The 13,364-nt window shown below is 37.3% G+C and overlaps 1 protein-coding gene across 2 annotated transcripts in view; it reads left to right on the top strand.

The window, feature by feature from the left end:
- tpp2 (tripeptidyl peptidase 2) overlaps window positions 1-13,364 on the top strand; it is a 48,564-nt gene that overhangs the window by 21,326 nt on the left and 13,874 nt on the right. For both annotated transcript variants that reach the window (XM_022663091.2, XM_022663090.2), the window contains exons 19-21: window positions 696-792; window positions 1,819-1,956; window positions 4,036-4,280. In XM_022663091.2, the coding sequence (XP_022518812.2) occupies window positions 696-792; window positions 1,819-1,956; window positions 4,036-4,280 (480 nt within the window). The remainder of the gene's footprint in view (window positions 1-695; window positions 793-1,818; window positions 1,957-4,035; window positions 4,281-13,364) is intronic.

The raw sequence follows: 13,364 nt of genomic DNA, 5'->3' as shown, positions 1-13,364 counted from the left end.
TTCGTTTTGCAGTTCTCTGTTTTTTTATTAGTTTATTTTTAAGATCAGTATTAGAAGTGCTTCATTTACTGTTTAAACCCCGCCCACTAGATAGTAGGGGTGTGCCTACTAAAATATAATAGCAGTATTCCATCTTAAAAGCAGCCACTTAAACACACAGTTTATGTGTGCCCACAATTTTCTGCACCTTAATATTTTGATAGCATGGCATGTTTCACAGTCTGTTGGAACATTTTAAGTTCATATAAATGTTATCTGCCATAAATAAATATATTGGGAATGATTTTAAATTCAGTGTAGTTTGTTGTTGTATAGTTTTTGCTCTTTTAATAAGACATGTTATGTTCTCTATTTTAGCATCATGATGTGACTTTAAGCACAACACCTACAAATGGTTATAAAAAATATATATATATTATTTTTTAAACCAGCATAAAAGAAGTTTATTTGAGAAAAAATTGTCTTTAGAAATGTTCTTCTAGCAGAAACAACCTCCTAATATGGTGGAGGACTTAACAGGTGTAAGAGGTATTGAGTGGTTTGAAGTAACCTCTGTATGAAGAGTAGTTGGACAGAAAACTGCACTCTGGAGAGCATTTAGTGTCTAGCCTCAACTGCTTCATTATATAGCTTCATTAAATATTTATTAATCATTTGTCTGTGTGTTTCTCTGTGTGTGTTTTCTCCCCTCACAGGCCAGTAAGTTCGAAAGTGAAAGCTTTAGGCCTCAGAGATGTGCTGCCCAATAGCCGTCAGCTGTATGAAGTGGTCCTTACATACAACTTTCACCAGGTATGCAGATTTCAGTTTATATATGTATATATTAGTGCTGTGCCATATCGTGTTGTGCGTGATAATATCGCCAGCATTTTTGAATATCATTAACGAAATTATACCCTGAAATATCGTGCCATGTCACCCACCCTTAATTATCACATCAGGGTACTACTTTTTTCTACAGTTTTTATCAAAAGAAAAATTCACACTGTTCTCATTTCTCATTATATATCTACTAGAGACAGATTATATCTGTTCAGTATCATTTATTTTACTTTAATCCTGGATATATGGAGATATTCATATTCAGAGTGCATTTATTATTATTATTATGACATTCTGGATCACTGACTTCTGTTATAAATCTGATAAAATTCTTGTATTTTTTAATATCTCAGTTAGGGGTGTGCAATATCATATCGTATGCAATAATAAAATGTAAGTTTCAGTTTGTTGCAGTAGTGTATTTTTAATTTTTTTTTTTATTCAGCGTTTTGTCATATCGCCAAGAGTATCGTTATCGTGAAAATGCCATGAAATATCGTGATATTATTTTAGGACCATATTGCCCACCCCTAATGTATATGATCAAATTCTGATATTAATAAGTACAATATAAAGACAACTATGTTCCGAGGAACGCTGGCTCAAATCCCTGATCGTTCCGCTTCTCCATCAGCAGCCGGAGTCTGAGAGAGTACACTAGTTCATGCTGTTTCTCTCATGGGTGGTTACAGTAGGTGGCGCTCTCTCCCCTCATCACTTCCACTGTGATTTTAATCAGCACAGGCGTCTGTTAGCTGATGAATCAGAGCTGGGGATTCGATGCTTTCCTCACAGTGCGTTGCTGGCTGCTCAGTAATGCTGGATAAGCAGCAGTTAGAAAAGAGGCGGAGTCTGAGTTTACATTGTCTGAGGAGGGGTATGCTAGTCTTCACTCCCCTAGAGGCATTACTGTTAAATAAACTGTTTAAATAATATTTAAATGTGTTCATGTGAGCTTGTTTCAGTGTTTTATATGAGTTGTTGCTTGTTTTGCAGCCTAAAAGTGGAGAGGTGACTCCTAGCTGTCCTCTGTTGTGTGAGCTGCTGTACGAGTCTGAGTTTGACAGTCAGCTCTGGCTCCTCTTCGACCAGAATAAGAGACTCATGGGCTCTGGAGATGCTTATCCTCACCAGGTATATCAGCACTTTCTCATCTACTAAACTTCTTAAGATCTAATTTATATTTTTTATTTTGCTTAATTGCTTGAATATAATTTTAAAGCTGCTTTACAGCGCAGTTAAAACATTTACTTTACATTGTGCAATTATAAAGTTTGGTTGTTGACAAACAGGGGATTTTGTCTTTGGGTTTGTTTTTTTTCTTAGTGGTGTTTTCTTAAGCGCACCATATTATAAGGCGTACTGTCAATAAACGTCTGATTTTATACATAAGACACACCAGACTATAAGGTGCATTTTAAAAGACACTATAAGGAAGTTTGAATTCAGCAGGTCTCTCCGCTAGGGGGTGGTGAGAAGTGGGGGATTGGGGTGGCTAACCAAGTTAAGTAAAGCTAAGCTAGATAAACAAAATAATAATAAAAAAAACCCTTTCTTTTAAAGCTCACCTTCCGCGAAAATCCGATTTTTCTTGTTTTTTGTGGAATACAGTAGGTCTCTCCGAGTTGAATGTGTACACCTGCACATTAAACTGTTTTGCAGCCCCCATTGTCTGCAGGAGCTAAGCCAAGAAATCCCCCCTCCCCCCCTCCGAAAAACGGGTGAATTTTGAATTATCTTTCTGCCTACGTAGGCAGAAACTCACAGACCAGCCCACCTTGGCTCGAGAAACTCCCAGAGGCGGAGCTGAAGCGACGCAACATCACCGCTCATCAGTTAGGAGGTGGGAGGCAGTGAGCGGCAGAGCGGTGGAGGGGCGTCACAGTGCTCCTAGCCAATCAGAGGAGAGATATTTGCATGCTGTTTGCATGTATGAATATTCATGAGCAAAGCTGGAATCCGTCATTTTGGACACACCCCTAAAACAGTCCATTAAAAAAGAGCTATACAGAGACACCTGAGCACTTTTTTTTTACAAAAACGGCTCACATGTCATTCATTCATACTAGAGACCACAACTAGACATTTTAAAATGAAAGAAAAAACGACGGAAGGTGAGCTTTAAAGTAAAACGAGCACTAGATGTTAATCTACCCAGAAGTTTATTTGGGTGAGTAAAGCACGTCTATTTATTTTATATTAAGCTTAAATTACCCAATTTCTCCAGCACTGGAGCATTAGCATTAGCGGCTAACCGCTCCAGCAGTGCTAGCCAGGGTTAGGAGCAGGCTATACAGGCTAAAAATACTCCACTCTTAACAGGGAAACAGCGAGCAGAGTTGGTGAGTAATGCTAATGCTGCTCCAGCAGTGCTAGCCAGGGTTGGCAGCAGGCTACAGGCTAATATTACTCGCCTCTGAATGGGGAAATGGCGAGCATGGTTAGCGGGTAATGCTATTGCTGCTTTAGCAGTGCTAGCCAGGGTTAGGAGCAGGCAATACAGGCAGATAATACTTCACTCTAACCCGGGTTGTAGCTAACGCTGTTAGCGGGTAATGCTAATGCTGCTCCAGTAGCGCTAGCCAGTGTTGGCAGCAGGCTACAGGCCGATATTACTCACCTATGAACAGGGAAAAAGCGGTTAGTGGCTAATTCTAATGATACCCCAGCCCCAGTGCTGGAGAACTAAACTGAAACTTCTGAATAACACTGCTATTTGGCGTAGTGGCTTTACTGCTCATTACAACATGACTGGTAGAATTTGTACATAAAGGCGCACCAGAAAATTTAAGGATGTTGGTGCGCCTTAAATACGGTATTTTTGGGAGTTTGGGATTCTTTTTCCTTAACATCAATTTATTTTTTTTTTTTTTCTACAGTCTCTGCAGAATTTTGCTGTTTGTTCCAATGAGCTTTGCATTAAATTTATTCATTTATTAGTTGATGCAGAATTAAAACTAGGCATGTAGGAAATATGGAAAATATGGGCCAGTGCTGATATCTAGTATTTTGATATCTAGTACTGTGTGCCTCTATCAGTGCAGGAATATAAACATCTAGAAAATGTAGTGCAGGACTTTGACCTCTGGTAACTTCTGAACTGATCATTTAAGTTTTAATGCTAACCAGTCTGTGAGCATTGGTTAACGAGACTACACCTCAGCTTATCACTACTGCTTATAACGCTTGCCCTGCGTATCTTCACCTCCATAGTACTCTCTGAAGCTGGAGAAAGGGGACTACACCATCCGGCTGCAGGTTCGCCACGAGCAGCAGAGTGAGCTGGAGCGGCTGAAGGACCTGCCCTTCGTCGTGTCCCACCGTCTGTCCAACACGCTGAGCCTGGACATCTACGAGACGCACAGAGCCGCCATGCTGGCTAAGAAGAAAGCCAACTCCCTCACCCTCGCCCCGGGAACCTCACAGCCGTTCTACATTACCTCCTTACCGGACGATAAGTGAGTCGAGTTTATTTGTCTGTGTGATTGTTTTTGATATTTCTAGAACAAGCTTTTAACCAGAGCTGCATGTTGATACAGAAAAAAAAACAGAAAAAGGTCTAATGAATATCCCAAAGTTTTACAGTAATGAGTAATCTAACTACTAATCTAATTTTATTACTTTCAATCCAGTAATCTGATAAAAGTTACTTATGCAAGTCACTGTGCATTACTTTTTTTTTTGTTGTCATTTTCCTTAGTAAAAAGATATTGTAACATCCGGCTGTAGAAACGTACAGTATCCTGGGAATTGTAGTGTGGGTGTGTAGTCGACTAGGTGCGGCAGCAGGAGCGGCATGTTAAGTTCTCTCTGTCTCTCTCGTTCATTTTTATTGTTTTAGCACGGTCAGTCGTTTTATGTTCGTGTCATGCAGGCGCCAAGCAGGCTACAGTAACTGCCCAGTACTTCACTTTAACCCAGTTTCTGCTCTTCTTTCTGCTGGAAAAGAACCAAAGTTTGGGTTTTGTTCTCGGGTGGCACAGCCAAGAGTCAGCAATCAGGATAAAGAACACAGTCCTCGCCTTATTGCTAGAACTGTCTACCGCTACCATAGCAAAATAACCACAGGCTAACAAGCTAACAGGCTAAAATAAGTTCTCAGACTGAACACACACAGCAGCTGCTGAATGTAACTAATAAAGTAACTTGACAGTAACTTTGTTACTTTTTAAAGGAGTAAATAGTATTCAGATTACTTTACTTTATTAGTAACTATACCATCACCGATGCTATATCAGTGGTTCACTGCTGTACCGGAAATTCCAAAACAAAGAAGACAAACATGGCCCCAGCCTTGTTGTTGTAACTTTGGTAGAATGTGTGGGTATGATCGCCTGTGAGAACTTGTTTATCTAAACTCATTTATGTTAAATCTTGTAATATTGCTCTACCACATCAGGCCACATGCTTTTTTTCCCACATTTTGTGGTTCTGTATCTCTCCGCTTGTGCAGAAATACATGATTTAGTCTTGTCTTTTAGGTGGTTTATGGCTACGTTCACATTACAAGCCAGATTGCTTAAATACGATTTTTTGCTCAGATCAGATTTGACTATCTTGACGGTTCACATTCACAAATGTAAGTGATCTGTATCCGTGTGTAATGTGAACAAATCGGTCCCCGAAACGCCTCACATGCGCACATTGATACGTATATAAACATCACCAACAACAAAAAAACTCATATTAGAGAGACAAGAGACTTATAAAGAGACCTTTATAAAGGGAAGTGGATGAGTTAGCAGCTCATATGTGGAGCATCTTTTGCTGGAGTGGAAAGTAAACAGCTGGTCTGAAGTTCATGTTCAGGTCGAGGAGAAGAAAAAAGGCCAGGCTTTGGTTTGCTTTTGCTGTTTTTTGAAGCTAAAGCTGCACAGCTGCACCAAGAGATGTGTGGGTACAAGAGAGAAGCACGTAGCGCTAATGCTAATACTTAAAAGCAAAAAAAGACGCATGAATTCTGATTCGACCGTTCACATTCATGTCGCCTGATCATGTATCAGATATGTATCAGATTTAGGACCACATATGTAAGTGGCTCAGATTGTGGTGGAAAATAATGACAGGAAGAAAGAAATATTCAGAGTCTCTGAGTCTTGATCAGAATGAGTAACAAGATTTATTGAGAAGCCACACGTAATGAATACAGAGTGAACTCCTGCCTTGCAAGAGTGCCATGCTCTCTTTATACCTTTTAGATCCTCCCATCCCTTACTTCCCAATTATGGGCACAGTGCCACCATTGTGACACGTCAACTTCTTCTGACAGGTGGTATGACATAATCCCTTAGTGAGCATATCAGGCTGGTTCTCAAAACACCGCAAGCAGAAGGAAAAATGACCCTGGCGCCAGAATTGTAGACAGAACAATCCGTGACGTGCACACATACATAGACACACACTGCTTTCCCCAGATAGAAAAACTCTCACTCAGCATCTTAGATATGCTCCTGAGTACACATTATCATCGCATGGAACAAAAAGTAATATCATTAATAGTCGTCATTGTTTATGAATCATCACACGTCATTGATTATGAATCATTTCAATAAACACCTTCCATCACACTCCCCCCTTTGATTCTGAATCAATAATAATTTTTTACAGATAATTTTCTTTACCTTCATCAAACAAACGGTCCAGCCTAAATGCAGTATCTAACTCTATTGTATCTACTGTAACTTGCAGGAACTGGCCTTTCTTCTGCATATGGCGGAACAAAAATTAATAGATATATATTAGAAAAGAGTAAAAGTACATCAACAAATAAAATCTCGATAGATCAACACATTTGCAACCCATAGAGAGAGAGAGAGAGAGAGAGAGAGAGAGAGAAAGAAAGAAACAGAGAGAGAGAGAGAAAGAAACTAAAGCCAGTCGAGGGACAGAGAGAACTCCTCATACTTCATCCAAGCAGTTATACACTTTGCAAATGACATGTGATTGTACAGAACTTATCAATATGATTATGTCAGCAGAGTCCAGTTAACAGCATGTTGTCCAGTTTTAATGACGTGATTAGCTCCAGCCTGTCTGAGCAACAGGTTCTTATCATGATGTTGTTCAGCACTGTGTCCTTCATGAACACAGCAGACAGTCCTTAAGTGTCCTAGAGTCTGTGAGAAGATGAGACAGAGGAAAAGAGTGGATGGAAAGATCTTCTGGCTATCTGAGGAGAGGTTTCCAGTAGGGCTGGACCCGAATATTCGGGTATTCGGATATTCGTTCGTTGAGTAGGTATTCGGTTTTTAATTTTGGTATTCGGATATTCGTTTTTTTTTCTACTTTCCAGAGCTCCACCTCACTCTAACCACTTCTGTTCTCGCGGGTCCCGTCAGAATATCTTGCGTGCGGGACAGAACTGAACTGTTATTGGCTGGAGCGGGAGTTTAATCCAGACGACAGTGTTGGGAGTAATGGCGTTAAAATAAACGGCGTTACTAACGCCGTTACTTTTTTCAGTAAGGAGTAATCTAACTAATTACTATGACTGTAACTATAACGCCGTTACCATTTTCGACACTCCGTTACTGCACGTTACTTTAGCAGCTGAATGAACTTTTTTTAAACTTTGCGCATACAGACAAAGAGCCCTATCATACACCCCACGCAAGGCGTGTAGCGTGGCGCTTTGCCACCCGTCAACAGTCTATTTTTAGGCCTTGCACGCGTCCTTAAAATAGCGTTGGACTTTGGAATATATTAACACCGATGGGCGTGGTGGTCTGGAAATGATGTGTGTTGAGGTAAATTTCTGGCGTGTTTCTATCTTGGCGGCGGAAAAAAGCTTAGCGCGATTGCTCACCCTGCGCTCCAAAATACTCCATACCATCACATCTTTACCACATAAAAATAAACCACACCCAGAGCCTTCAGCAATCAACTATGAAAAAATATATATACTTAAAAATCTGCACTGTAACTATAAATTATTATTAGTTATATTTATTTCTGTCAGTTATAAGGATTTATATTTATGTTTAGTACACAGACTAAATAACTGTAACTAGGCATTCTGCTGTTTAAAAATTTCAACAGATGCTTATTCTCACTCAAATGCTGGAGTTTTGAAATGGAAAATTAAAAGAGAAAATAACTTTGACTGAACATAAATTTATTTTAGTTAACTTTGCTATTATTTAACTGAATTTCACTTTTATATCTGAAAAATAAAGCACATTGTCAATCTGGCGCGTGGTGCTGCCCGTCAATTACATAAAACTTAAAACATTTGAAATACACAGAAATATAAAGCTATATGTTAGCATTCGTTTCTTATCACCAGGGCAAATTTATTAAAATATTAAATATATTAATTCATGAATTAAAATCTCGTCCAGCACTCTGAAATGTCAGGCACGCAAAGTGGTGCTTGGCGCAGCGGCGCGGCATTGCGCGCAGAATAACCTCTGTCTTCTAAAAAAAGTTTTTATAAATAAGATCTGACAAGTATACTAAAATTAATGTTATTAAACTTACTAAAGCCAACAAATGTACTGTTAATTAAAATCAGGCAAAATGCGCTGCGCCTCTCTCTCTCTTTCGCAGCGGGAGATGAATTCAGCGCGAGGCTATAAATAATTTACAACTCAGTTCAGTTAAATAAAAATAAGTAAGGACCTGTAAGTTAATCAAATATTGTCAAATATAAAGGATAGGTTGAGGTTTTGGTGAGCTGTTTTCATGATTTGAAACTGAAACTAACCGAAACTTTTATTATTCTGCGCAAAAAGCCTGTGATTGTTTTAAATGAGTTTTTTAATGGATTTAAATGAGTTTTTTTAACGGATTGTTGTTTTTGTCCATTCTTTTGTTTTGTTTATATATACATTTATTTCTTTGAGTGTGGTTTGGTTTGTTTAATTTTTATCCCCAGACGCGTATTTGTTTTTTCCGTTTTTTTTTTCATTATTACATGTCTTAGTAATTTTCTTTGGTCCTGTGGAGTTTTTCGTTTCTTATTTTTTTTATTCGTTAGACTATATTTTTGTCAACATTTTGGGTTTATTTTTGTTTGTTATTTTTCTAATAATAATAGTAATTACATCATTTATTTTCTTTATTTATTCTTACGCAGCAGATAAGACGCGGTGTGCGGCAGCAGAAATTCCGGGATGAAAACACAAAGAAATCTGGGCTAAAAACACAGAAAAAATATGGGGTGAAAAACAAAAATCCGGGATAAAAACACCAAAAATCCGGGGTGAATATGTCTTAAGGGGGCCGTGATTTTCTTTTTTTTTTTTTTTACCTCTTTTTTTACCTCTTTTTTTAAAAACGAATATTCGAATATTCGCTTCGAATCAGTGCCGAATATCCGGAGCTCAAAAAACGCTATTCGGGCCAGCCCTAGTTTCCAGCACTTCACTCAGATAACTTGTTGTCTCCTAGTTCATATGCACTGGTCCCAGAACAGCAGAACAGCAGTGAAGCTTCTCTGCCACTCAGGGTCACATTCTCCTCACAGCTCTCACTGTTGATGAAAACACTCTGACCTTCCTGATTCCTGAAAAAAGTAAAAAAAACCTCCAAAGCCTTGTCATAGTGACAGTTAAAAAGAGAGCAAAGATCATAAGGTCTTTAAGTGAATTATAAAGTGAACAGTAAAAATAATAACTGTATATATAAATGTATAAAACATTTAAGAATAAGAGTGTGAAGGTGTGGTTATCTCCAATCACACCCTTCACTCCCCCCTTCTAGACCAAATGGAATCATCCAAGATTCCATGATGGTCTACATAACGCCTAAGAAGCCCCGGGAGTAATGACAAGTGTCCGCATACAGAGTATGAGAACAAGTGTTTCTTCATCTCAGCTGTGGACATGCTGGGGCCTATTGCACACCAGTCCCCACGCCGGACTCTCCCTGCCTCGTCATGCCCACCATGGATCTGAGAAGATTCATAAACAAATGTTTACTACATTAACTTTCTCTCTTTTTTTTTTTTTTTTTTTTTTCAGAATTACAACATAAAGTTATAAAAGTGTTAAAATCAAGTAATTTTTTCCCAACATTGTCATTGTTTTTGCTCTAGACTATGGAATACATAGTCTCAACATTTATTCATCAAATACCTTCACATTGTCTAAATTTTTAACCATCAACCATAATAATGTATATTTTTTATACATTAATTAGACACTTTCTTACACTAGATGCTGAGCTTTGTTTTGATTAGACTATTGTAATGCATTATTCTCTGGATTACCAGAATCTTCAATTTACAAATAACATCTTGGTCAAAATGCTGCAGCTACAGTTCTAACTCACACAAAAAAAGAGAGAAGATTATTTAGATTGGATTTTAATATTCGTTTAGTGTGAAAAGTGTAAAAATCTCTTAATGGCTTAGCAGCTAAGTATATATCAGGACTCCTGACAGATCGACAATTCCAGCTCATTTGTTGAGAACATTTAACGTTGCCTTTTGTATTTATGCACCAAAGATTTGTAACTCTCTATCAGTTTATATCCATCAGGGATCACCCAGTTCTTCCTTTGAAGCCCATCTAAAACTTATTTGTGCACTTCAGATTAATCTTAGTTGTATTTATTTTAAAATAGTTTATGTGCCCAACATTCTTAATGCCAATCTATAGACCCACAATCCTCAACTTTACATATACTCAGAAATCCTTAAAGCATTGCTCATAATATTTATTCTTATTGGTGCTGTTATTTGAGGGCGAACATACAAGGAGCATAAAACACCCCCTTTTTATTTTAGTTATTGAGTAGAGAGTTCAGTTCCTTCAAAACTCTGATGAGTATGATGCATTCAGTGCATTTCCTCTATATCCTTTGTAAACTTATTTTCCATCTGTTAACCTGAGTCTAAAAACATTTGGCTGATGTTAGGATTTTAATGTGTGTGGAGTTGTGTCCACAAGCTGTTGTAGGCATGGTCCACCTAAGTTTAGACTAACTAGTTCCTATGACAGTGATTTTGAAGCTATGAGCTGCAGTGGTCCTGTTAGAAGTCATTGGCCTAATATTTATTTTCCTTGTTCAGTTCCAATATATATTTTTGCGAACTGTGCTACCTGTAAATTAATTGCAAAAATAAAAACATATTTAAGTTTCACTTGTTTGGCATAGTTGCAAGACTGTTAGCTGGTGGTTTAGCAAGCTAGTTATTATATATATATATATATATATATATATATATAGAATTAATTTAGCATTAATATTAATGCACATATAAGAGAAAGATTTCTATCTTACCCTATATATATATATATATATATATATATATATATATATATATATATATATATATATTTTTTTTTTTTTTTACTTTTGGAGCAAACAAAACTCTTTTGTAGTTGATAGTCTACATTGATGTATTAATAAGATTTTAAATGGTTGATTTTTATTTAAGCAAGCATGCTTGGTTACGTTAGCTAGTTACAGCTACATCCTTAAGCTTATATGTATTAATTTTGTCAAAAGCCTGTAACCAACTTCCCTTACATAAGCCTTAGCGGAGATGATTGTTGTTAAAAATGTTTTATACAAATCATAGTCATTAGACAACATAAATTACGTAATATAAACCTAAAAGAACTTTTCAGTAAAAAAAAATTGAGGGCCAATAAGTGATAGGCCTCTAATGTATTAATCTGCCCAGCAACCATGCTTGGCTACTGTTTACAATGAAATTAAAGATTTTTTTCCTGAACTAGATATTATTATTATTATTAACACTATTTAAAAGAGAAACAAAAATAGCTAAAACCTCCCGTTTTTCCTTAAAAAGAAAGGTAAAACAGTCATAATTTGAGTCACCACCAGATTTAAAGTTTAACCAAACATTTTCTACATGAGGCATAAACATCAAAAATGAAATAAAATCACTCCTTTTAATAAAAAAGAAACAGGCATAAAAATAAAAATAAAAAAAAAATCTGGTCTCACGTCTCTGTTGCTGGCTCAGGCTGAGGTGTGGATCCACTGGGCTGATTGGCTGATGGGGGTGGGTGGTGTTGATGGTTGAGCAGGTGCTGTCTGAAGCGGTCTCTGATCGCTCAGTTCTTCCAGATCTGAAACCAGTTTCCTGGACCAGTGCTGTAACATTTGAATCACAACAGGTCCGGTAAAGACGCAGTCCAGCCATCGACCGACAGCTGGACCAAACACAGTCTCTCATCTGAGACTCTCCTCATGAAGTGCTCTGGTTCAGATGATGTTCACAGTACTGTTGCAGAGGACCCTGTCTCTGAGGGTCAAAACTCCTGTGATGAGCACCACCCCCGCCTTCTCAAACACCCAGAAAACAGCACTGAGCAACATTCAGTCAAAGAGAAAAATCCCTCCAAAAAAAAACCTTAAAAGAAAAAAAAAAAAATAATAAAAAAGAAATCCTGAAAGGAATTCTATAATATGGTTAAAAATTGTTTAGCCTCATGAAATAACTAAAACAAAAATTATTTCCAGCCAAACAATGCTTGATATTTCTAAACTGTATAAACATTAACATTATATTGTTGTGCTCTGATGGGGACTCAAAATATAGCTAAGAATATGCAAGCAAGTTCTTCATTGCCAGAAATAGAAAACATATGGAAAGCAAAACAGATAGCTTTGTTTTATTTAAAGACATCTGATGTCTCCTTGTTTAAGAGTCAGAAAGAGAGACCCAATTCACTGCAGCTCGTAATAGATACAATATTAAGTTTGTCAAATTAAACCTTTCCAAAGAAAGTAAGGTCTTTTCTTACTGGTTTCTAAAATCTACTATCCTCATTAAGAGAATCAAAAGATCAGCATAGACTGAGATACATGAGAACCACTAGAGAAATTAGATATGTGTATTCTTTAAATCTCATTCAGCTGAGACTGAGCTGAAATCAGTCTCAATAAGAAAAGAATAATAATAGAAAAGGCCACATGAAGACAGAAGCTGTGTTCAGAATGGCTCACTCATTAACTCTTTCACTATGTAGCATTTTCTATTTACTAAACGAATTATGGAACAACCAAACAATAAACCATGTTTGTCCTGCTCTGAGGACGTCTAATACAACAGCACTGCATTGCATTATAGTATATTTTGAAATTTCTAAATTTTTGTGATGCATTAGGTTTTCCATAGTGAACTATATAGGGAACAGAATGTACTGCTGGGGTTTTAAACAGTACTGCAAAAATGGTTTATACACTATATAGTGCACTATTTCTGGAATAGGGAGCGATTCTGACACAGCCACACACACATTATATTCATCATTAGATTAGCTTATAGAATATCAGAGTTAGACAAATGTTAGAAACATACACACTTACACACACACAGACACACACACGCACACGCACACCAAATGTGATAGAAGATAGCAGAGAAGAGATGTTTTGTCTATCTCTCTCACTGCTTTATTCACACACGCAGAAACACACACACACATTGTATCAAAAGCCTGGAATCCTCATCTCTTTTCTGTTTCAATCAGGGATGACTTTCACAATGTGGACATTTGTACATAACTCATCACTACTACTCAAACATGAAGCTGTCTCACATATTCACTAAACTGTCATCC

Source organism: Astyanax mexicanus, chromosome 21, assembly GCF_023375975.1.
Source record: "Astyanax mexicanus isolate ESR-SI-001 chromosome 21, AstMex3_surface, whole genome shotgun sequence".
Classification (NCBI taxonomy): domain Eukaryota; kingdom Metazoa; phylum Chordata; class Actinopteri; order Characiformes; family Acestrorhamphidae; genus Astyanax; species Astyanax mexicanus.
The sequence above is the reverse complement of the archived record's forward strand: the minus strand, read 5'-3'. Positions and strand labels throughout refer to the sequence as shown.